Genomic DNA, 23,956 nt, shown 5'->3' on the forward strand with positions numbered 1-23,956 from the left:
CAGGACCACAATACCTCAAGGACTGCCTCTTTTCATATGAACCTACCCGGACCCTGAGATCATCTTCTGAGGCCCTCCTTCGTGTGCCTCCTCCTCGAGAGGTCCGGAGGGTGGCAATACAAGAACGGAGTCTTCTCTGCAGTGGCTCTTGTTTGTGGAATGTTCTGCCCAGGGAGGTTCGCCTGTGCCTTCATTATACATCTTTAGGCGCCAGGCAAAAACGTTCCTTTTTAACCAGGCCTTTGGTTGATCTTATCGACATCCAACACCCTTTTAGAATGTGGCTGGGGGGGGCGTTTTTATTAGGTTAGGTTATTAGGTTTTTATTAGGTTAGGTTACTGCTTTTGGTTTGATTTTATATGTTGTGGTCTTGTTGTGAACCGCCCTGGGACCTCCAGGTATAGGGTAGGTATAAATTGAAATAACAACAACTTTATTTCATAAAATGTATATACTGCTTTCGTTGTTAAACCTCAATGTGGAGGCTTGCAGAGACTGGAACAATAACATTATTGGTAAAAACAACTCTTTAGGACACCCAGAGTGGTGACTCCAAAGACAATTTTGTTGTTGTTTAGTCATTTAGTCGTGTCCGACTCTTCGTGACGCCATGGAGGCTTGCAGAGACTGGAACAATAAAATTATTGGCAAAACCAACTCTTTAGGACACCCAGAGTGGTGACTCCAATGACAATTTGTTGGTACTCTTTGACCCACAAGATAAGAAGAGACCTGCAGGATCCGGCCCATGTTCCATCTAATCCAGCATCCTGTCCTCAGTGGCCAAACAGATGCCTGTGGGACACTGGCAGGCAGGATCCGAGCTCAAGAGCAACTCTCCCCTCCTCTGGATCCAGTGACCTGCATTCAGAAGAATTGCTGCCTTCAACTATGGGGACAAGAGCATAGCCATGATGGGAAATAGCCCTGGATAGCTCTCTCATCCCTCACCGCCCCTCCTTAGGGGCACACTCCTGCTGCGCTTACAAACATGCCCACATCCCAGTTGTTCTTTTGCCAGCTCCACCTACACAGCCAGACAAAAATAAAAATCCGGAGGAGCAATTGCAAGTTTGGAAAATGACACACGCCCCCTTTATGCAACCCAACTGCATGCCAACTGCTCCTGTGTACACACAGCTGTGTTATGTCGTGATTCTGTACAACATGCAGAGATTCTCTGGGGCTGGGCTGCCCGAGAAACTCCGCTTGCTTTATTTATTTGAATGCAAATGCTTCTAGTCAGAAAGATGCGCATGGAAAACGGTAATATCGTGGCAGCTAACAGGAGATTTGAAATGGGCGTTTGGGAGGGCAGCCTGAAGATTTCTACAGGAGGAGGGGTCATTGCCTACCAATTCCTCTTCCCTCACAGAAACCCAAAACTGTAAAAAGCAGTAAAAATGGCAGAGGTAATGCTAAGTATGGAAATCTGCTAAATTTGTGTGTTTTGCAGGCTGCAGAATTTAGAGTAGCGCTGCAGGAATTCAGATGTACAGGTGAATATACTCAATGTTATGAGCTGGCTCAATTGATACCATTATTAATCACACATCCCCTCCTTGCACGCAAGCAGGAATTACATAACTTATATTTGAGATATCTCTCCATGAGCCAGTTTTCCTTCTCCTAGATGGGCTACCTTCCCAGATTTATTAATACAGCTGTTTGACTTCACCCTTGGAAGCACACTCCATTGTCTCTCGAGACGGAAGGATGCAAACAATTTTTAAGGACTAGCAAGGAGCCCTACACAGAAGAATAAGCAGGGCTGGCCTAAGAGGTGGAACCCTGTTCCTCTTCTGAACCCCCACCCCCAGCAAGGCTATATGTGTAACCACCCACTTCTCAATCATCATGAGATTGACACCTGCCCAAGTTCAAAGGAGCCTGCTGTATACCTGGCAGTACAAATTTTCCGAGCCTAATGAGGTGCACCTTCCTCCATCGTTAGTAACTTTCAGGAGGGATTTAAAAGCCTTCACGTTCACCCAGGTGGTTGAAGAATACCGTCCTAGCAACTGTGAGATTACCAGGTGGAAGAAAACGTCGTAACTTTAACTGCTTTTAGGTGAATGATGATTCAGGAACCTGGAGTGCTCATGGGCCACAGAGAAGTGTTCTTGGTTCCATCTACAGGATTTGAAACAAGCTGCCACACCAGGCAATGCCCAGGTGTGTACTCTTTCTCTCATGGGCCACATATTACATTTCAAAACCTCCACCTTTCGACAGTTTTCCCCAAGGAAGGTTCGAGTAACGGCAAAAGAGTGCGGTACAGAAGACAGGCAATGAACTGTGGGTTTTTTAAATTGTTTATTGTGTTCATGGCTGGGTTTGAACCCCCAGTAGAAAAAAACCACCAATAAATACAACACATTCCTAGCTCCTTTAGCAGACAAGCGTCGTGCCAGCAATGCAGAGATCCAGGGGGGCCCCTTGAGAGTAGAAGTTGAAGGATATGGAGAAACCCAGGAGGGGAGAAAGGTCTGGAACCACGAAGGGTGGCTGGACCTGAATGTTGGAGGGCGCACCGTCTGGGATTTCCCAGAGTTTTCTCCCGTTTCATAACTATGGGAGGATGCCCACTGGGAGCAGAGCAGCAATGCTGTGAGCGCCTCGCTCCCCCTCCCCCCCCCCAATGTGAAGGCTGTTTGAGAACTGCCACTGGGGAAAGCATTGCTCTAAGGGTCCTGGGGCAGGGTCTTGTTAAGAGAGGGGTTCCCCGTGTCTTGCGCTGCTGGCGACGCCTGCCCCTCAGTGGTTATGGGGCCGGCCTCGCCCTCTGCCGCGGCCCGGAGGAGGGGCGTCCACCGTGGAGCGGGGGTTCTTGATGGTCTCGTCCACGGACACAATAAGGCAGGCGGCCTCGGAGGCTGCTGTCAGGGCGTTGATGCGCACCACCGCCGGCTCCCACACGCAGGCCACAAAGTTGTCGGCAATGTCTTCGTTGTTCACATCCACGCCGTACCACTTGCCGCCCTGAGGGGCAGACAGAACACACCCGGTGAGGAGGTCAAGCGGGGGCCCCTTAACTCTGCCCCCACTAACCCGGCTCCCCCCTCCAGCCCAATGGCACCATAACTCTAATGTCTGTACAGGCAACTTCCCATTTATGCACATTCCCAAGACATTCGTGCATCGCCGTGAACACAGGAGGGGCACAGAAAGGGGACAAACCAGCCCTAAAAGAGCATGGAAATGCCCAAAGTGGTGCAAAAACAGCACCTGCACCCACCTTTGTGGCTGGTTTGGAGGAAGAATGTGGTGTTTGCAGGCTTTCTCAAGGGTGTTCCCAATATACGTGGTTTCACTTAAAACACGTGGTGCTTCAGAAAGTAACCCTCGCGTAAATGGGGAGTTGCCTATACAGTGGTACCTCGGGTTACATACACTTCAGGTTACAGACTCCACTAACCCAGAAATAGTACCTCGGGTTAAGAATTTTGCTACAGGATGAGAACAGAAATCGCACTCTGGCGGCGCGGCGGCAGCAGGATGCTCCATTAGCTAAAGTGGTGCTTCAGGTTAAGAACAGTTTCAGGTTAAGAACGGACCTCCGGAAAGAATTAAGTACTTAACCCAAGGTACCACTGTATATTATACAACATATATTGTGCTATTGCATTGTCCATATCAAGTTTTATTTCAAGTTGCTCTACACCAGGGTTTCCCAAACTTGGCTCTCCAGTTGCTCTTGGACTACAACTCCCATCATCCCTAGCTAGCAGGGATGGTGGGAATTGTAGTACAAATACAAACTGAGACCCATGTTTAGGAAACTGGTGTAGAAATTTATATATATATTCCACATTCTTTGTAACCCACTGATGAGTTGAAGCAGCATGCAAATTTCATTAATAAAAAGAAAACGTTGTGGACCTTGACTTTTGTGTTTGCATGCAACGAGAAGAGGAGCAGCATGTAGTTCCTATCTATCCTGAGCAGAACCACCATGAAGCCTGCCATGAAGATGCAGCAGTATCCAACCTGCCCACTGCTGGGAAGTGATAGAAGTGGAATCTGCTGCTCTGCAAAGGTCGCAGAACGGCCCCTCCAAGCCTGGCTAAGGTAGCTCACCTGGGCGTGCTTGGCTCGGAGTTTGTTGAGGATGTTGGTGGCATCGAAACCGGCGTTGTCGCAGAGCTGCCGCGGAATGATCTCCAGGGCTTTGGCGTAGGCTCCAATCAGCAGCTGCTGCTTGCCTGGAATGGTCCTGGAATAGTCTCGAAGGTACTTGGAGATCTCCATCTCTATAGCTCCACCGCCAGCGACGACAGAGTCATTCTGGAAGCACACAATTGAGCAGGGAAAGGTCACCTCTCTCTCTCTCTCAAAAAAAAAGTCAGTTATCGCAACAGGTCTAATTTATGCTGTTCTCATAGACGCCACTGGCAGTTTGCCTCGCACGGATCTGGCTGACACCATTTGGAAGGAGCGACGGCACGTCTGTCGAGTTCACACAAGCCAATGCTATCCACCAGCCTGCTGGCAGGGAGAGGGAGGCACAGCTGGCGTGTAATCCAAAGCTAAAGAAATCTGAAATCCATGCAGAGAACGATATGCAAAACTAGCTCATGTTTTGCATACTTTAAAAGCAGACATGGAGTATTTACTGTACTCCTTAGTACATTTAATAAAAAATTCCCTAAGCCACGTACATCAAATAAAAAAACACAACAACAAAATAACCTTCAGTAAAACGGCTAATTCAGCATGGAAAGACCTCTAAGCAAAGACTAGGGATAGATTCATGGTTAGCAATTCACAAAGATGGATTATTGCTAGCGTGTTCTAAAAATATGTGGCATTGCCAGGACTCCCTGTATATTATTTTAGCAAAGGATGCAGGATCCCAGCTGAACTTCTTGAGCTCTGGGAGCTCCCTGGACTGCAGACGTTAGGCTGCACCGAAAAGAACATGGGACGAGCACACCTGACCCAGAGTTAAGGGAACTCTGTTAGCAGAAGTCCCTTTACAATACCACTGGAGAGTCCATTCACACATTACGCGGCAGTCAGCGTCTTCAGGAGAAAGCTGGAATCGTGGTTCCCTCGCACGCTGTGCCTGCAGGATTTCATGTTTTTAGGTGAGTGCTGAAGTCACGCATAAAGCCTGCCCAAGACGCAGCAACAGACTGACAGCTTTGCTGCTCTCCTTAGATGAGACGTGGGGCCAACAGGCTGCGGTTCCAGCATCCTCTGGCATGTGGCAGGCACGAAGAGAGAGGCTGCTTTGGGGGACGCCAGTAGCCAGAAGGCAGCCACTCTCATTGAAGGGCTCTTTGGCTGTTTGATCGCTTGGCCATTCCCAGCTTGCTTCAGCAAACAACAGACCGAGGTGCTGCTGGGAGGAGCAGATGGCTCTCAAGAAGGTCCAGGTGGCCAGACTTTCATCTGCAGAGAGCCTCGTTTTGATGCCACAGCTGGTCCTTTGGGTCCCAGCACAGGGCTCTGTGCTCACGCCACGCAGGATCCTTTGGAGTCCTGTTTCCAAGGATACGTGTTTCCAGCTCCTGAGGTAGGGATGTGTGAGAAGAGCTGTTTGCTAAAGCTCAGGGATGAGAGGAGCTATGTGTGTGTGTGGATTTCTAAGCATGTCACACAACAGCATCCCAGCAGCTCGCACGCCTGCCTGCCTTCTCCTGCCCCATTTACAACCCCAATCCTCATGGCAATTTAAAGCCCAGAAATCTACCCACCCCCAGTTCTCCCAAAAAACCTTCTACCACAAAGACAAGCTATTCAAAGGCTCCACATGGCACACAGGGGTTAAGTGCAAGCGGCAGAATTTTGGAAGAGGCTTTCTGGAACAGTCAAGGAATCAGAGAATTGTAGAGGTGGAAGGCAACCAAGGGTCATCTAGTCCAACCCCCTGAAATGTTGAAATCTCAGCTAAAGCACCCCTGACAGACGGCCACTGATCCTCTGCTGACAACCCTCTAAGGAAGGAGAGTCCACCACCTTCTAAGGAAGACCATTCCAGAGTCCAACAGCAATTACAGTCAGAAAGGTCTTCCTTATGTTTAGTCAGAATCTCCTTTCTTGCATCTCGAATCCATTGGTTCAGGTCCAACCCTCCGGAGCAGCGGAAAACAAGTTTGCTCCATCTTCCATGGGACAGCCTTTTAGAGATTTGAAGATGGCTATCATATCTCCTCTTGGTCTCTTCTATTCCAGGCTAAACATACAGTCATACCTCGGGTTACAGACACTTTGGATTGCGTTTTTTCAGGTTACGGACCCGCCAAAACTCGGAAGTACCGGAACGGGTTACTATCGGGTTTTGGGGGTTGCGCATGTGCAGAAGCACTAAGTCACTCTGTGTGCATGCGCAGAAGCACCAAATCGCAACCCGCGCGTGTGCAGATGCACCACTGCAGGTTGCGAATGTGCATCCCGCACGGATCACATTCGTAACCCAAGCGTCCACTGTACCCAGCTCCTTTATCATCTTCTCCTCTGCATACATTCCAGCTTGTCAATACCCTTCTTACAACTGTGGCATCAAGAACTGGACGGTGTTCCAGGTGAGGTCCAAAAGGTAGCACTGCTACTTGATCAGCTGCTCACACAGCGACCAAGCAGAACTTAACTCCCAGTGCATCAGCTGACATGCAGGAAGTTCAATCCTGCTCTCTGCTGGATTAGGCTATCTCCCACCTCCCCCAACCGAATCACTATGATGTCATATGATTGACAGGCAGGTGGTCCTGCACCTTAAGCTGTGGCACATCTGAACTGGGAAGGCAGAGGAGAGACACTCCCAGTTTACAGGAGCCCCTCTGGCTGGGCCAGGATCTATGGTTGATCAAGACATCCAGGAGGGCTACGGAACCCCAAGTCAGCCTAGCTGCTCAAACCGTACCTTGATTGCTCTCCTAACAATCATGATGGCATCGTGCAGAGAGCGCTCCGTCTCCTCCATGAACTGCTCCGCCCCTCCACGCAGGATTATCGTGCAGGTCTTGGCCTTCGGGCAGCCTGTGAAGAAGTTGTACCTGCCAGAGAAAGGGGGAAGCGTGTCTTAGTGTCCATGGGGATCACAGCCGCGCCACGCCTTAGCAGAGATGCCCTCTGAGGAAAGGGCTGATTCAGACCCATATTTACGTCCAGCCACCTCAAGAAACCCCCCAAATGAGTGTAAATTAAAAGCAAGCAAGGCAACTCCAAAGCTTGTCCCGTGCCTCCGCCATCCTGGCCAGGCTGCCTTTACCTGTCACCTCCAATCTGAGTCTCCTCGAAGAGGTCGCAACGCCCAAGGACCTCATCCGTCAGGGAATTTACACTGGTCTGAATGGATCCACCGCAGGCCTACAGGGCATGGGGAAAGAGCACCATTTTAGAGAACTACTGATCTAGCATCAAACAAGCGAAAACCAAGCTCTGTTGACTAGGTTTGCTGCTCCGCTCCCTCCACCCTCCCCCCCATTACGAGAATGTAATTTTCATATCTAAGTATCACTACGAAATAATAGTCTGCCTATTGCGTTGACTTATTCATTTCACATCAATGACCTGGGCTGCTTTGGGAGGAAGGTCAGGATATAAATTCATTAAATACCGTATTGGCCCGAATATAAGCCACACCCGCAAATAAGCTGCACCTTTAAAATTCAAGGGGAGGGGAGAAAAAAAGACAATACCTGAATATAAGCCACTCCCTTAAAATTCCGCAGACACTCACGCCTGTAAATGGCAAATGTTCCGTTTTACCATATGTATGTTTCAGCAGCGATATTGTAAAAGCCAATTTTTTTAAGGTCGCATGTTTAAGCCGCACTTTAAACTTTTTATGGTCAGAATTTGGGGTGGGGGGGGAGTGTGGCTTATATTTGGGGCATTATGGTAATAACGAAGCACTCTTTACCTCTTTAACAGGGCAGTGTTGCAAAGTTCTTTATCAGAATTAAACAGGGAGTTCCAAAGTGTTGGTGATGCCACACTAAAAGATCTATTTCTTATAAATGCAGAGCAAGTACTGTGAGGCACCTGTGAGAGCGCCAGTTCTGCAGATCAAAGCGGTCGAGTGAGTATATAACCAGTAAGGTGATCCTGCAAGTAAACTGGTCCCAAGCTTTATATTAAAACGGCATCCCTCAAAGTCCTGGGATTAATCAAGGCAATATAGTGGTGCCCCGCAAGACGAACGCCTCGCAAGACGGAAAACCCGCTAGACGAAAGGGTTTTCCGTTTTGAAGGCGCTTCACAAGACGAATTTCCCTATGGGCTTCCTTCGCAAGACGAAAGCCCATAGGGAAATCTCCGGGACAGCGGGGAAGCGCAGCGCGTCTTCCCCACTGTCCTCGGACCTCCTCCAAAGGCTGGCGGTGGGGCGGAGAGACCTCCTCCCGCCGCCAGCCTTCGGAAGGCTCCTCCGAAGGCTGGCGGTGGGGCGGAGAGACCTCCTCCCACCGCCAGCCGTCAGAAGGCTGCTCTGAAGGCTGGCGGTGGGACGGAGAGACCTCCTTCCACCGCCAGCCTTCGGAAGGCTGTCCTGAAGACTTGCGGTGGGAGGAGGGTTTTCCTTGCCACCGCCAACTTTCAGAATGCTGTTCTGAATGTTGGCGTGGGGAGGAAAAACCCTCCTCCCACCGCAAGCCCCGGGAACAGAGGAGAAGTGCTGCGCGCCTTCCCCTCTGTTCCCGTACCTGTCCTGAAGGCTTGCGGCGGGGAGAAAAGCCCTTCTCCGCACCGCCAGCCTGGCAAGCGGTCTCCATAGGAACGCATTAATTGATTTTCAATGCATTCCTATGGGAAACCGTGCTTCGCAAGACGAAAAACTCGCAAGAAGAAAAAACTTGCAGAACGAATTAATTTCGTCTTGCGAGGCACCACTGTAAACCCTAAACAAATGGCAGGGGATAGCAAGAGCAGCCATTGCAAATTGCAATAAAGGAACAGAAATGTTGGGAGGCGCACACACACACCCCTCACAATTTCAAGCACAAAAACCGGGCGGTGGAAGACATTCTGTTCTACGGTAACAGAAAATCGCACACAGTCATACCTCATGTTACGTGTGCTTCAGGTTGAGCATTTTCAGGTTGCATCCCATGGCGACCCGGAAGTAACGGAGCAGGTTACTTCCGGGTTCGCCACTCACGCATGCGCAGGCACGCAAAATGATGTCACGCGCATGCGCAGAAGCAGGTTGTGTTCTGTTCAGGTTGTGAACGGGCCTCCGGAACGGTTCCTGTTCGCAACCAGAGGTACCACTGTACAGGCGTTTGGCTGCTCTCTGCAGCTGCGCTCAATGTCCAAGAACTGAGCTCAGCAACTAGCGACCTGCAAGGGGTCCAGGCCCACCTCTCTCTCTCTCCTGTGCTGCTTCACCAGTTCCTCTAACAGGGCTGCTGCCCAAGGCAGCTGCTCAGGCTGGCTGTATAGGCAGGGCAGCCCCAAGCCCCTGGCCAACAACCTGGGAAGGCGAACAGGGGAAACCTCACCATCATGGTCCTCTTGAGATCTTCTTCAGGGACTCGGCCGGCACAGAACATGTCCCGGTCAGCAAAGTACTGGGTAGCCACGTCGCCAATCGGAAGCTTGGAGAGGATGACTTTGGCCCCTGACTTGTGGAGTTTATCAAGCTTGTCGTACAAGATGTTCCACTCGGCGTCCACGATGGCCTGGTAATCCTGCAGAGGGAGATTTAGGCAAGAAGCTATCGGTGCTGTTTCTTTAGCCGGGGGCGGGGGGGGAAATCTGCTTGGCTTAAAATAAAATAAAAACAAGGGTGGGGTACAGTGCCAACACAGTTGTGTACTGCAAAGGGCGTTAGGAGAATGACAACTCTGCTAATACAGTAAATCTAGACATGGAAACAGGATCAGGGGCACCAATGTTCATCCAAGGTGTGCACGTTTAGAAGCGTTCCCTAACCATTGGTTTTAGATCTTCCCTGTCACAGAGGTGGCACCAGTTAGCTGCTGGAAGGTGGGTGCCCACATCAGCACCCATGTGAAGACCACCTGGTGGAAGCCCTCACACATATGGTTCTCAATTGTAAACTATATGCTGATCTCCGCCAGCAATTTCTAGATCAACTCTCTATCCCCAAATGGAAACCAGAGTCAGAGATCATACATTTTCTATTACTGGGGAATGATCAGGAGCTCACAAAGTTAGTGGCTAAATATCTCTATTTGGTTTTTTGTGGTCGAAATACACTGCAGACGTCTGATCTCCCTGGAGACCTAGAGATGTGACAATAGACTGCTCTGCCTCCTTTCTTTTAGCAAATATTTTGTACCACTGGGGAAGTGGGAATTCTGTATTGATTTGTTTTGGATGTTGTATGTGATGCCAATAAAAGGTATATCTATCTATCTATCTATCTATCTATCTATTACATAAGCACCCTTCTCCATTGCTCCTGCCCACCCAAGAAGCTGCCTTGTTGGGCAGCTGCCACCCTATGGGGACAGGGTGAGGGCAGAAGAGCAAGAATGGGAAGGGCCGAAACTCAGTGGTAAAGCGTCTGCTTTGCATGCAGAATGCCCCGGGTTCAATCCCTGGCATCTGCAGGTGGGGCTGGGAGAGAACCCTGCCTGTACTGAACTAGCTGGGCCAATGGTCTGATTCAGTATAAGGCAGCTTCCTTTGTCCAGGACGGCTGCAACCATTCTGCAGTCCTCTGCTGTGCTCAAAGTCCCTTGAACCGAGGTGCTCCTTACAGAAGAACTTTCCAAACTTTTCATGTTGGTGACACACTTTTTATACACGCATCATTTCGGGACACAGTTTTACTAGCAAACTGCAAATTAAACCAGTCCGGGGAAGAGTGTGGGGAGCATTTATGCAGCAAACCTACACATTGCAGCCAACACATTAACATATCGTGACAAAGCTTGGAAAGCTCTGGGTTAGGTAATGAGGTTCCAACTGTCAACTTGGCCAAATGCCGCATGGAAGTCAAAGATTACCCCACGAGGCACACGGCTCTTTTGGCATGACATTACATTTTCACAGCTTCTCTCCCCAAGCGGTTCTGAGCCTTTACCTGCACAGTGTGGACTCTGACTTCAGCATTGTCCTTCTCTGCCTTCAGCTCCAGCTCAATGTTGAGCAGAGCGATCCTGGGGGACTCATACTTCTTGGGCTGCATCTCAAAGCCGGCGTAGGAGAAGGTCTTCTTGAAGGCAACTCCTGCCACCAGTTGGGAATCCTGCAGGAAAGGCAAGGTCATTTCACTCCTCACTCCCGCTCTCGGATGGCAGGCAACCCTCCATTGGTTCCTACTTAGGTCTTACTCTTATTTACTCAAGAGGAAGCCTCGCTGAGTTCAATGGGGCTTAATTTCAATTACATGCATACAGGAATGCAGCCTTAGTGCATCCAACTAAATTGCACCATAGACCCTGCAAAGTCAATGGACTTGTCTATTAATTTCAAAGGGTGTGCTCTATGAAGCAGGCAAGGCCTTCACTGTCCTCTATCTGGTGCCTGCAAAAAAAAAAAAAAATCTTGTTTAGACAAGACTACCTAGATGCTTAGAAAGCTGAGGCAATTTTAATCTATTTCCGTATTTTAACTTTCATATGTTTTAAAAAGTATGACTGTGAATTTTTCTTGATTTTAGTTATAACTTTTGTAAATGACCTTTAGGTTTTTTACAATAAAGCAGTGTATAAATTCTGTGATCATTATTCTTTTTTAAGTACAACAGCCTGTCTTCTTGGAAGGAGAGAAAGATAGATAGTATTTTTGAAAGTCACATGATGTGCAGTGATGGGCCTGTTAAATAAATCTGGGGTGGGGGAGTGGGGCAGTTGTTCTTATTTTTATTATGTATTTTGTGTTTTTAATATTCTATTTTTATGTTGTGAGCCACGCTGAGATCTACAGATGAAGGGCGGTATAATCATCACCATCATCATCTATTACTAACACTGGACACCACCCAAAGCGATTTTATCCTCTTTCATTTTCCTCCTCGCACTCCCATGATCTGCTTTCATTCCCTTTCTTCGCCCCTACAGTTGGGCAACCGAGACAATTGCTCTGACTTTGCCAACAGCTCCCGGTTCGCTCGCTACCCGAACAGCGGTCTTGAAGGGTCAGATTGCAGGGTTTCCCACAGACACCTGGTTGGCGAGGGCAAGAACAAGACAGGCCACCGGCCTGATCGAGCAGCCTCATCTTATGTTCTCCGCCCTTTTTTAGACTTGGAAAGGAATTCCAGCCTAGATTCCTCTGAGCCAAAGGGAACTTTAGGAGGCCAGGGGCTTTACCTCCAGGGCTCCTCCCTGCACCTTCTTGATCCCAATCATTTTGATCTGCAGCAACTCGTCCAGCATCATGACGGCATCCACCACCATCTTGGCAAAGAACTCTTTCTGGTGGGAAATCAGCTTCGAGCTCAAGGCTGTGCTTGCACACTTCTCCAGCAGGCTCCGCAGCTCCCTGCAGAGAAGGAAAAGATGGAGCCGTTTCTTGCCTGCTCTGGAGCAATAGCCAGCCCCGAGGCTAAAGAAGCAACACACACGGCACAAGTCTAAAATGAACTCATTAGGCTACAAAAAGGAAATGCTGCACTTAGTTAAGTAATTCTCACGACTGCTTTGGAAATGGATCGCTTTCTGTGTTTACGCATTAGGCCAGCCGCTGGCTGTAATGGGGGGGGCACAAGCAGAAGAACAACTTTCCTGCTTATTGCTCCTTCTCGTGAACTACGATGGACATCATACAATGCCTACGGAAAGTAACATTTCCATCAGGCATGGTTTCTGAACACCTGGGAAAGACAACATGCCCGTCAAAGAAGAACACTTCTTTTTTTAAAAAGAAGTCAATTATATGGAAGTGTTGTTAATTACAGTTCCTTCATTTAAAGATTAACTGGCATTTGCCTGAAGATATAATTGCATCACCAAAACATGTATCTTCTTAGCTGGAATCTATCAGCTCAGGCAATGTCCTTCACGCAATCATTAATCATGGGGCGCGGGGGGGGGGGGGGGGAGAGAACAGAAACGAGCCAGCAATCTAACCCAACCCATCAGCTGTGCCTCCTGACTGGGCACTGGAGGGGAGGAGTGAAGAGGGGAGGCTTGCCCTATGCAGAGGCCTCCCTTTGATTTACAACTCTGTGTAATCGGGATTCTAAACTCCCAGGCCTTTGACTAATTAAAACACCTATGGCCTTTTAAACTGTGGCGGGGGTGGTATGATTTTCGTTGCTACTACGGTACGCATTCTTGTGTTTTTATATTGCAAACTGCCTTGTGGTCCTCCCATAGAAACATAATCGATAACAGTAATGATAAACTACAGGCGGAGCCCCATCAATGCAGAGAGCCCCCCCCTTCTCACACCTTCCCCACACCCAGCTGCACATGCATCGCAGGAGGGACAGGACCCACCTCTCTCCCTCCGCATGATTCCAATTGCATAGAGAATAACAGTCAAAAAGGGCTGATGTAGACCAGCATTAAAGTTCTGTGCATTAAATTTTTGCTGTTGCAATTTGCAAAAGGTGGGAAGTTGTCAAACAGCTGTTTCGTACACAAATATTTTTTTCATAGCCTGCTTTTTTCTAGGAAAGGTAACATATCTTTCATCAGTGGTGGGAATGTAAAAAAAGTAAAAAGTTTCTGGGAAATGATATACAATGAGATGAAAAAAATGTTAAGATATACTTTTGTGAAAAAACCAGAAGCTTTTCTTTTAGGGATGATAGGAAAGGACATAAGAAGAAAGGACTTTAAACTTTTCCAATATGCTGTAACGGCAGCCAGAATCCTGTTGGCCCCGAAGTGGAAGCAAGAGGAGATACCGACGATAGAAGAATGGAGACTAAAACTGATAGACTATGCGGAATTGGACAAATTAACTGGAAAAATCAGATATACTAAAGGCCAAAAGTTCATCGAGGACTGGAGAAAATTGGTGGATTATCTGAAAAACATATGTGGTATAAACACAACGTTAGTGGGATTTCAAGAGGCACTGTAAAAAATCAAATAAGTATTGTTTATTAAAAATAATGGGATTAAGGAGGAATAATGGCAATATAAAAAAAGGGAATGAGTATTAAAGATACAAAAATGTATGACTCTCAGAGACGCTGAAGGAAGTTCAAAACAGACACAATTGGTTGTATTCGGGTTAAAATGTATAACTGGATGAAAATTAGTAAAAAATTATTGAAAAAAAAGGAAAGATAACATATCCCCCCTATATACATAAAAAACAACAACTGCACAGCGCTCCACCTGCCCAGGAGTTGCATCCATCAATCATGTTGGGATTAAGAATGATTGTTTTTTTAAAAAAGAGCCTGAATAGGGCTATCCAAACATTCATTTCCAAAGATTAGACAGCAAAACCTTTGAAAAAACTTTCCAAAGGACAACATTATCAACGGAGAGCCTGGCTGCCAATCGTATCCTGAACTAAGCAAGGTGGCGATGGGTCTATACTGGCTCTACCCATCAGCTAAGCCCCATATAAGACAAAACACAGGAAATGGGTTGCTTAAGCCCATTCCTCCCTCCATCCCGCATGTAAGCTCCAATGTTTCCTTTTCTGATGGCAACTGCCTCCTGTCATGTTTGTGACTTGGCATGAGCCTTGGACTGAACATCTCACAAAGAGACAAGGGAGGATTCTGGCAGGGCCTCTGTTGATGTTTGCACTGAGGTGGGTGAAGGGTAAACTGCCCTTTCTCAACCTGAAACTGTATTGGAGGGGGATAAGGATATATACTGGAAGACTTTGGGGGAGGGCAGATTTTGCACCCAGGCTTCCAGTTACCTATTGCTACATGATAGGGATACATGTGCACAGAAATCCAATGTTGTTTTCCATTTTGTTGCATTCCTGCTTTTTAATTGCAATATATCCATCCAGAGCTTACTGCTGAATCCATGGTACTTAAATTTAGCGAGCAGGATGCTTTTGATGCTTTTGAATTATGGTGCTGGAGGACACTTTTGAGAGTCCCATGGACTGCAAGAAGATCAAACCGATCCATTCTTAAGGAAATCAGCCCTGAGGGCTCACTGGAAGGACAGATCCTGAAGCTGAGGCTCCAAGACTTTGGCCACCTCAGGAGAAGAGAAGACTCCTTGCAAAGACCCTGATGTTGGGAAAGATGGAGGGCACAAGGAGAAGGGGACGACAGAGGACGAGATGGTTGGACAGTGTTCTCGAAGCTACCAGCATGAGTTTGACCAAACTGCAGGAGGCAGTGGAAGACAGGTGTGCCTGGCGTGCTCTGGTCCAGGGGGTCACAAAGAGTCGGATACAACTAAACAACAACAACAAAACATGCTGCCAATACCCCAACTGCAGAGGGGCACTATATGCACCCAATCCATTTAAGAACCACTTGCACATACGTAGGTGCACACATTTGTGCAGAGCGTCAATAAAAACATGCACCCAACTGAGCCAGCAATGAAGGGAGGTTGTGGATTTAACCTTTCCAATTGAGGCATGGAGGAAACTTACTCTTGGTCGGTCTTCTTGATCGTAACGGCAATCTTTCTGATCTTATTCACTGCCTGCCAAAACAAAACAAGAACCAGAATTAAGACTTTGCTCTCAACCCCTGCCAAACTCCTGCGCCAGTGCAGTGATGATTCAGCCGCCATGTGCAATTACCCAGCCTGAAGTCTGCACCATTTACAGCAGACATAGGCAAACTCCAGCCCTCCAGATGTTTGGGACTACAATTCCCATCATCACTAGCTAACAGGACCAGTGGTCAGGGATGATGGGTAAGGTAGTCCCAAACACCTGGAGGGCCAGAGCTTGCCTATGCCTGATTTACAGCAACCCCTTTCTGTGTCAGCCTCACCAACATGGACAGAAGCATAGTGTCCTATTGCCATCTTGAGTTATGTGTTTTGACTTTTTTATTACTTGTTGTCAAAGCAAGAAGGAGGTGGAAGCACAGAAGTGGGACAATGGTCTGCCTTAAAGGCATGTATTTGATTCCAGGTTCCACGTAAACAGGATTAGTGTGAGTCTCTGCCCCAAGCAGTGTCTGGTGTGATGGGCACCACAACAGATGGCAGTCTTATAACACCTCTGGAGATGCAAGAGGGTTACTGGGAGGCCGGAGGGACATTGCTGGAACAACTCTTGGGTTGGGGCAACTGGCTAAAATGTTTTTAAAGGTTTTAAACAGTTTTAATTTTGGTTCCCATTTTGTTTTTGTTGGGTTGGTTAAATGTTTAGTTGGGGTGGTAAAGAATGTATAAAACTGGCTCAAATATAATTTGGAAATGTAAAGAAAAATAAGGTACTTTGTACAGTGGTGCCCCGCAAGACGAACGCCTCGCAAGACGGAAAACCCGCTAGACGAAAGGGTTTTCCGTTTTGGAGGCGCTTCGCAAAACGAATTTCCCTATGGGGTTGCTTCGCAAGACGAAAAAATCTTGTGTCCCCCCGTGGGGTTTTTTCGCTTTTTCCGCCCTTTTCCTAAGCCGCTTATCAGCTGTTCCACTGATAAGCCGCTTAACTGATCGCTAGAAGCCGCTAGACAGCTGTAGCGCTAATCCGCTAAGCTGTCAATGGGCTTGCTTCGCAAGACGAAAAAACCGCTAGATGAAGAGAATCGGGAACGGATTCTTTTCGTCTAGCGAGGCACCACTGTATCATATGTTGTATGTAGAGAAGCTAAAAAAATTGGGAAATTATATACAATGAATTGAAAAAAATGTTCAAAACAACTTTTGTAAAAACAAAAACAAACCAGAAGCATTTTTGTTAGGGATTTTAGGACAAGAAAAACATAGAACTTATTTACGTATGCTGCAACAGCGGCAAGAGTCTTGTTAGCACAAGGATGGAAGAATGAGGAAGTCCCAACGAAAGAAAAATGGCAAGAAAAACTGATGAGTTATGCGGAGATGGCAAAGTTAATACATAAACTGTGTGAGGAGGACAACCATGACTTCAAGGAAGAATGGGAACTATTTATAAACTACTTAAAAAGACAACAAAAGGATTGGGACTCCTTGGCAGGTTTTGAATAAACATCCACAAATTTAGTAGTAGAACATATGACAGATAAGGTAATGATATGTACAACTTTACAACATGCAGAGAATAATATGTATAAACAAATCAGAGAGGGGAGCTGAGGGAAGTCTCTGGAGGGTGGGAGAAGGAGGGGGAAATGTAATAGGTTATATTTGATTTATAAACTGATTTGTTAAATTTGCTTAATAAAAATATTTTTTAAAAAAATGTTTAGTTGGGGTGGTGGTTATTTTAATTTGCGTATAACTGTAAACAACTTCTTCTTCTTCTTCTTATTATTATTATTATTATTACTACTACACTCGGCTCAGAGGTGCATAATGCCCAGTGGCTGGGACTGTTTGAATGAGCCTTTGCCAACATGGTGCCCTCCAGATGTTTGGAACGCCAACTCCCATGATCTGGTAAAAAAACACCTGGAGGGCACTAGCCAGTCCTGACTAGAACCCATTTGTAAATATTGTTTCTTGTTCCTTCACTCCCCAGGTGCAAAAGAGCTTCCACAAAGGAAGGCAGGGTGCAGCAGATTCCCTTACCAGCTGGGTTGCAGTGCGGAAGGCACGGATGATGATCTGGGGATGCAGCCCTTCTTCCACATAGGGCTTGATTTGCTTTAGGAATTCAGCAGCTAGAAGGGTAACAGAAGTGGTGCCGTCACCAACCTGCAGGAAAAGAGAAGGAAAAATGACGTGTGCCTGAAAACCAGAAATCTCTGCGAAGGGAAGTTCACAAAGCAGCGGCAAGTGCCCCAACTTCCCACAGAGTAAATTGCACCCCATTCTATCCACCTCGCCCTGCCATCTCTCGTCCAAAATCACAAGCGCTACAAATCCAACATCTGGCACAAAACTCTCCCATCACCCTTCAAAGGAGCAGATCTGTGGATTACCACAAGATGGGGCGCTGGGAAAATCGGTGGCAGCTTGCCACTGTGACAGAGGAAGAGACGTTGGATCCCAGCTACAGATGTTGCAAAGCTCAGAAGACACAGGCACGAGCAGGAATACCAACATCTACCTACCACTGAAAACCATCAAACCTCCCACACCCACCTCCGCATCCTGTGACTTGGCGATGTCCACAAGTGTCTTTGCAGCAGGGTGTATCACATCAAGAAGCTTCAGGATGGTGGCGCCATCATTAGAAATGGTTGCTTTGCCTGCAAAGATTAAGAGAGACAAAGTTCATGAGCAAAGTTGACTCCTGCACTGCAGGGGGTTGTTCTAAGCACCCCAACGAGATGCACCTGCAACATCTGGGCAGGTCAATCAGGACTCTGAAGTTAGGAAGAGAAAGATGAGCCCTACAGGATCATACCAAGGAGAGTCCCACCTAGTCCAGGCACTTTGTTTTGATCTGTGCTCTGCCAGATACCTTCAGAACCTTCCTGTGGGTTTCCTAGAGGCAACAGCCCTCCCTCTTCAATAGTCTCCTTCCACAAGCCCGCACATTTTGGCATGGAAGCCATCCAAATACAGTGGTACCTTGGGTTAAGAACTTACCGTATTTTTTGCACCATAACACTCACTTTTTTCCTCCTAAAAAGTAAGGGGAAATGTCTGTGCATGTTATGGAGGGAATGCCTACGAGTGGCATGCCTACGGATTTTCCTCCTCTAAAAACTATGTGCGTGTTCTGGTCGAGTGCGTGTTATAGAGCGAAAAATACGGTAATTCGTTCTGGAGATCCTTTCTTAACCCAAAACTGTTCTTAACCTGAGGTACCACTTTAGCTAATGGGGCCTCCTGCTGCCGCCGCGCTACCACCACGCGATTTCTGCTCTCATCCTGAAGCAAAGTTCTTAACCCGAGGTACTATTTCTGGGTTAGCAGAGTCCGTAACCTGAAGCATCTGTAACCCAAGGTAACACTGTATTGTGCTAACCTCCAACCCATCCAGTCCCCCGAAGCGGGCAGAGAGGCTTTTCTGTGACAGCACAGTGAGCTTCAGAGGCACTCCATGCAATTCCAAGACCCAGAACAAGGTGGGAGGAAGGGGAAAAGCCACCACATAGCTTCCATTCCCACACTGGGCCTGCTAGCAAACTGATGCCCCTAGATGTGTAAGTGCAAGCCCTTGCCCTTCTCTGGAGCTCAGAAAGTGGCAAATCTCCATGGCTTTACATTGAGCTTCAAACAGACTTTACCAGCTTATGCCTTGACAGAGGGTCATACCAAATCAAATGACAAGCTGCCCAGGAGGATGTGGCAACTCATTCCCTAGCAAACCATGAAAGGGGGGTGTGATCCCGCTGCTGAAGGAGAACCACCACGAATACTTCCATTCCAAACAGGCACTCAGGTAGTTAGCATAGGTCTTTGCCTCCCATAGATGGAGGAGGCCCTGGGGTTACACACACTGGTACATTTGGACTTACTAAAAATTCTGCAGTAAGTGGCAACTGAAGAGGATCCAGAAATAAAGTCATCTTGCCCTTTCATGACCAGGAGGACAGGGTCAGAGGCATCGTCGGAGCCAGGTAAGATCTCAAAGGTGCCATGCACCCGTGAAGATGACCATGCCACACTCTGGATTCAGGGAAATTAATATATTTAGGGTCTTCACATTAACAAAAAAGTTAGGCAGCAAAGATATACAGTGGGTTAAGAACTTAATTTGTTCCAGAGGTCTGTTCTTAACCTGAAACTGTTCTTAACCTGAGGTACCACTTTAGCTAATGGGGTCACCACGCCGCCAGAGTACAATTTCTGTTCTCATCCTGACGCAAAGTTATTAACCCGAGGTACTATTTCTGGGTTAGCAGAGTCTGTAACCTGAAGCGTCTGTAACCCAAGGTACCACTGTACAGGAAATTTCCAAAACATCTTGAAATGAAGGGTTACTCTTTCATATAGCTTGTCCAGTATTCCAGTCTCAGGTGAACAATGGTGTGTGGGGGGGTCTTCTGTCTTCAAAATGGACAGCAATGCATGGACAGTTGCTCCCTTCAATGTCACCTGCCATTTCTTTGTAAGACAAAACCTCCCCAAAGACCTGTGCCACTGACTGATTAAGATGGCTAGAGAGTAACTAGAGAAAGGTTGCCATACAGAGACACCAGAGGCAGAGCAACTCAGGTTCACAGATGGCAGCAGGCTCACCTCTGTCATCAACAATGAGTTTGTCCATGCCCCGAGGGCCGAGAGTGGTCCGGACGGCCTCTGCGATGACTTGGCAGGCATTGATGTTACTCACAAGCTGAGGGACCCCCTGGGAAGTGTCTGTGCCTTCCTTCAGTAAGATAACAGGCGTGGGCTGCAAGTAAAACAAACTGTCAGACAGAAGACCCTCCAGGACAGTGACAAAAGTATTTTTGTCATAGAAAAGGCAGCACCGAACAGCACAACACAATTATTTTCACTAGAAAAATCAGCATTGTTAGCCAGACTTCCTATACACAGATGCAGAAACACTAAAGCAGGAAACAGCTTTGGAGAGCAGATTCCATCCTTAAATGCTTCAGGAATGCATTTGTTGGGATCCACAAGGCGCCAAGAACTACCACCTACAAGCCCAACGCAAGTTGCTGGCCAAGCTGGCATGATGCGACAGAACATTCATAGGCACTCTTTAACGGCTCAGGTGCACTCTGCACCACCTCAGAGTTTGGGTTGGAAACAGCGTCCTGTTGTTGTTGTTATTTATATTTTACTAAATTCTTTTTATACACTCTTAAAACTCTATTAGTATTTAACTACTTTTTAATTATTATGTTTTCTGTTACGGGTAAGTCCTGCAAGGCAGCTTACAGGTTTAAGTTCTTGAATTCTGGTCTGGGAAAAAGGCAATACTGTATACAAATATAATCACCACCATTCTCTTTTGATGACCTAGACCTGCAATCCTATGTGCATGAATGGGGAGCAAGCCACGCTGAAGGTACCATGCAACTACAAGGACTGCAGAGAAGGCACCGCCCCGCATGCAAGGTTTATGGGGCAACTGCGACAAAGGAAAGCAGGCCCTTTCTGCCCATTACAGAAACAGAAGAGGACATTGTCTCTGCCATACAGCTTAATCTAACCAAGCCAGTGTTGGGGAACCTCCAGTCCCCTAATGTAAAAAGAGCTCTGTTGGATCAGGCCAATGGCCCATCTTGTCCAGCATTCTCTTCTCACAGCGGCTGACTAGATATCTGTGAGAACCCCACTGGCAGGATTCATGGACTCACAGAATTGCAGAGTTAGAAGGGAGCAGTGTTCAAAACTCCCATTGTTCTTGGCGCATTTTGCGACAGGGAATTTCATTAGCGCGAGCAGTTTCTGAGCTCTGGGTGCATGATTTCAGATTAAAACTGCAGAGTGGAAGGAAAGGAGGACCTTTTTCTGCCTCCTCACTTGCATCTACTCTCTGAAGACTGGAGAAGAGACCCTCTGAAGAATATCAAGGGGGGGGTGGGCAGGGGAGGGACTAGAGCATAATATTTTAGCTGCAGTTCATTCATTTTCAGCTTTGCATTTTTGTTATTCAAAAAGCGTGCCTAGACATTCAGTTGTTACGCCCATAACCTAGGTCTAAGGTGCCATTTATCTCCTAGCTTTCATATCTGAGTTTCTAACACTGGAAGGGACCACGTTGGTCACCAACGCCCTGAAATGTTGTTATTATTCATGCAGCTCAGAGTTCAGCTATGGATCTCCCTCCCACAGGAAGCAGTGAGAGCCACCAAGCCGGCACCCTCCCACTCATACCAGTGCCAGATTTACGGATAAGCTAAACAAGCTATAGATTTGGGCCCCAGTCTCTTGGGGGGCCCCAAAAAAATTAACCAAAAAAAATGGATGTACATTTCCGAAATATAAAAATTGTATTTCAGTTCAACGATTACTTTGATAATATACGTATTTAGTTATGTGCAAATGGCTTTAGATACCTATTAGGTCCATAGATTACCATATATGGCGGCTAACAAATTGAGGTTGAATCCTGACAAGACAGAATTACTGGTTTTTTGGGGGGGGGGTGGGCAGGTGTGGCGGATTCCCTGGTCCTGAATGGGGTAACTGTGTCCCTGAACAACCAGGTGTGCAGCCTGGGAGTTATTCTGGACTCACGGCTGTCCATGGAGCTGCAGGTCAATTCTGTGTCTAGGGCAGCTGTTTACCAGCTCCAACTGGTACGCAGGATGAGACCCTACCTGCCCGCAGACTGTCTCGCCAGAGTGGTGCCCTCCAGCTTGGACTACTGCCATGCGCTCTACGTGGGGCTACCTTTGAAGGTGACCCGGAAACTACAACTAATCCAGAACGCGGCAGCTAGACTGGTGACTGGGAGCAGCCGCTGAGCCCATGTAACACCGGTCTTGAAAGACCTACATTGGCTCCCAGTGCGTTTCTGAGCACAATTCAAAGTGTTGGTGCTGACCTTTAAAGCCCTAAACGGCCTTGGTCCAGTAGACCTGAAGGAGCGTCTCCACCTCCATCGTTCTGCCCGGACACTGAGGTCGAGTGCAGAGGGCCTTCTGGCGGTTCCCTCACTGCAAGAAGCGAGGTTACAGGGAACCAGGCAAAGAGAAGAACTACTACCAGACTTTTAGAAGACATCTGAAGGCAGCCCTCTTTAGGGAAGCTTTTAATGTTTAATAGGTTATTGTATTTTAGTGTTTTGTTGGAAGCCGCCCAGAGTGGCTAGGGAAACCCAGCCATATGGGCGTGGTATAAATAATAAATTTATTATTATTATTATTCCCAGTGGCTAGGACTGTTTACATGAGCCTTTGCCAACATGGTGCCCTCCAGATCTTTGGAACTCCAACTCCCATGATGGGGGAGTTCTGGTAAAAAAACACCTGGAGGGCACTAGCCAGGCCTGCCTAGAAACCATTTGTAAATATTGTTAGGGAAATATGGCTGGGGAAACCCAGTCAGATGAGCAGGGTGTAAATAATAAATTATTATTACTATATAGCATATATTCAACGCACAAAAACAGCGAAAGTTTGTTGTTGACAAAGGACAGCTGGACATAGAAAGGGCCCCATTACCTTCAGGAGCTGAGGGCCTCATCAAATCTAAATCCGCCCTGGTTCATACAAAGCAACTCCTAAGGGCAGCCAAAGCGGGACAGCGCCATGCGATACGCGGGACTACAACTCCCAGAATGCCTAGCGCTGACTACGGCCTCGGCTTCAGAGGAGCCGGCTCCCGAACGGCCTGACGGGACTAGTAGCCCCAGAGGCTTCCCGCGGACCCTCGCCGCGGAAGAAAGCCCGGCCTGGCCACACAAGCGACGAGGAGGCCGCAGCCTCGCTCCCGGCCCGGGCAGCTCCGGCTGCTCAGCTGCCCCGGGCCCCGCCAATACCGCCCCGTCCTCGCAGGCCAGGCTTTCCTGAGGGCCGGGGAACCGCCGCTGAGGGGAGCGGAGCCGCCCTGGCGGCGGATGGCGGCGGATAAGCGCGGCTCCCCCACCCGACAAGCGTCGATTCATTCACTCACCATCATCTTGGCGGCAGCCCTGTTGCTAACGGTCCCTCCCCACAATGCACCGCGCCCGTCCAGAAGGTTCCCCTCCGCGCCTGCGCGGTGGGGCCAACGGGCGGGGTTTTAATGGGGCGGGAAAGGCTGTTGGTCGAAGGCTTCGTAGAGGTACGAAAAACAAAGACGCTCTCTTGCGTGCAAGTTAGAAGACTTCCGGGTTTATATGGAGGGATTTGTTTATTCGGTGAAAACCGCTCGTGGGAACCGATGGGGAAACACGGGGTTTTTAGGTGCGTGGGAGAGAAAAGGCGGGGATTCCCGTTCTTTGGAACGCAGGCTTTTATTGTTTAAAAAAAATAAGCTTTTTTTTTAAATTTTCTTGTAGATGTGGGTGCAAGTCCCTTACAAGCCTCTGTTGCGGGCTGGGGGTGGGAGAGAAGGAACGAGAGCCCTGCAGTGTAGTCCACTATTATTAACATTGCAGGCTGGAGGGGGTGTCTGGGGCTAGTTTGAGTTTGCAGGAAGGCAACAAAAGAAAAAAATC

General features: G+C 47.9%; 1 protein-coding gene across 1 annotated transcript; it reads right to left on the reverse strand.

Annotated features, from left to right (window-relative positions):
* Positions 1-2,684: 2,684 nt before the first annotated feature.
* Positions 2,685-23,653, reverse strand: CCT7 (chaperonin containing TCP1 subunit 7). Its single transcript, XM_083756603.1, has 12 exons — positions 23,431-23,653; positions 20,098-20,251; positions 18,049-18,155; positions 17,533-17,658; positions 15,458-15,510; positions 12,235-12,406; positions 11,004-11,168; positions 9,451-9,639; positions 7,218-7,315; positions 6,870-7,002; positions 4,082-4,288; positions 2,685-2,983 (listed from the first exon to the last, which is right to left on the reverse strand). Exons 1-12 carry the CDS (start codon positions 23,434-23,436, stop codon positions 2,759-2,761), a joined length of 1,635 nt encoding a protein of 544 aa, XP_083612729.1. The 5' UTR covers positions 23,437-23,653; the 3' UTR covers positions 2,685-2,758.
* Positions 23,654-23,956: the final 303 nt, after the last annotated feature.

Source organism: Podarcis gaigeae, assembly GCF_964106915.1.
Source record: "Podarcis gaigeae genome assembly, chromosome: 9".
NCBI lineage: Eukaryota > Metazoa > Chordata > Lepidosauria > Squamata > Lacertidae > Podarcis > Podarcis gaigeae.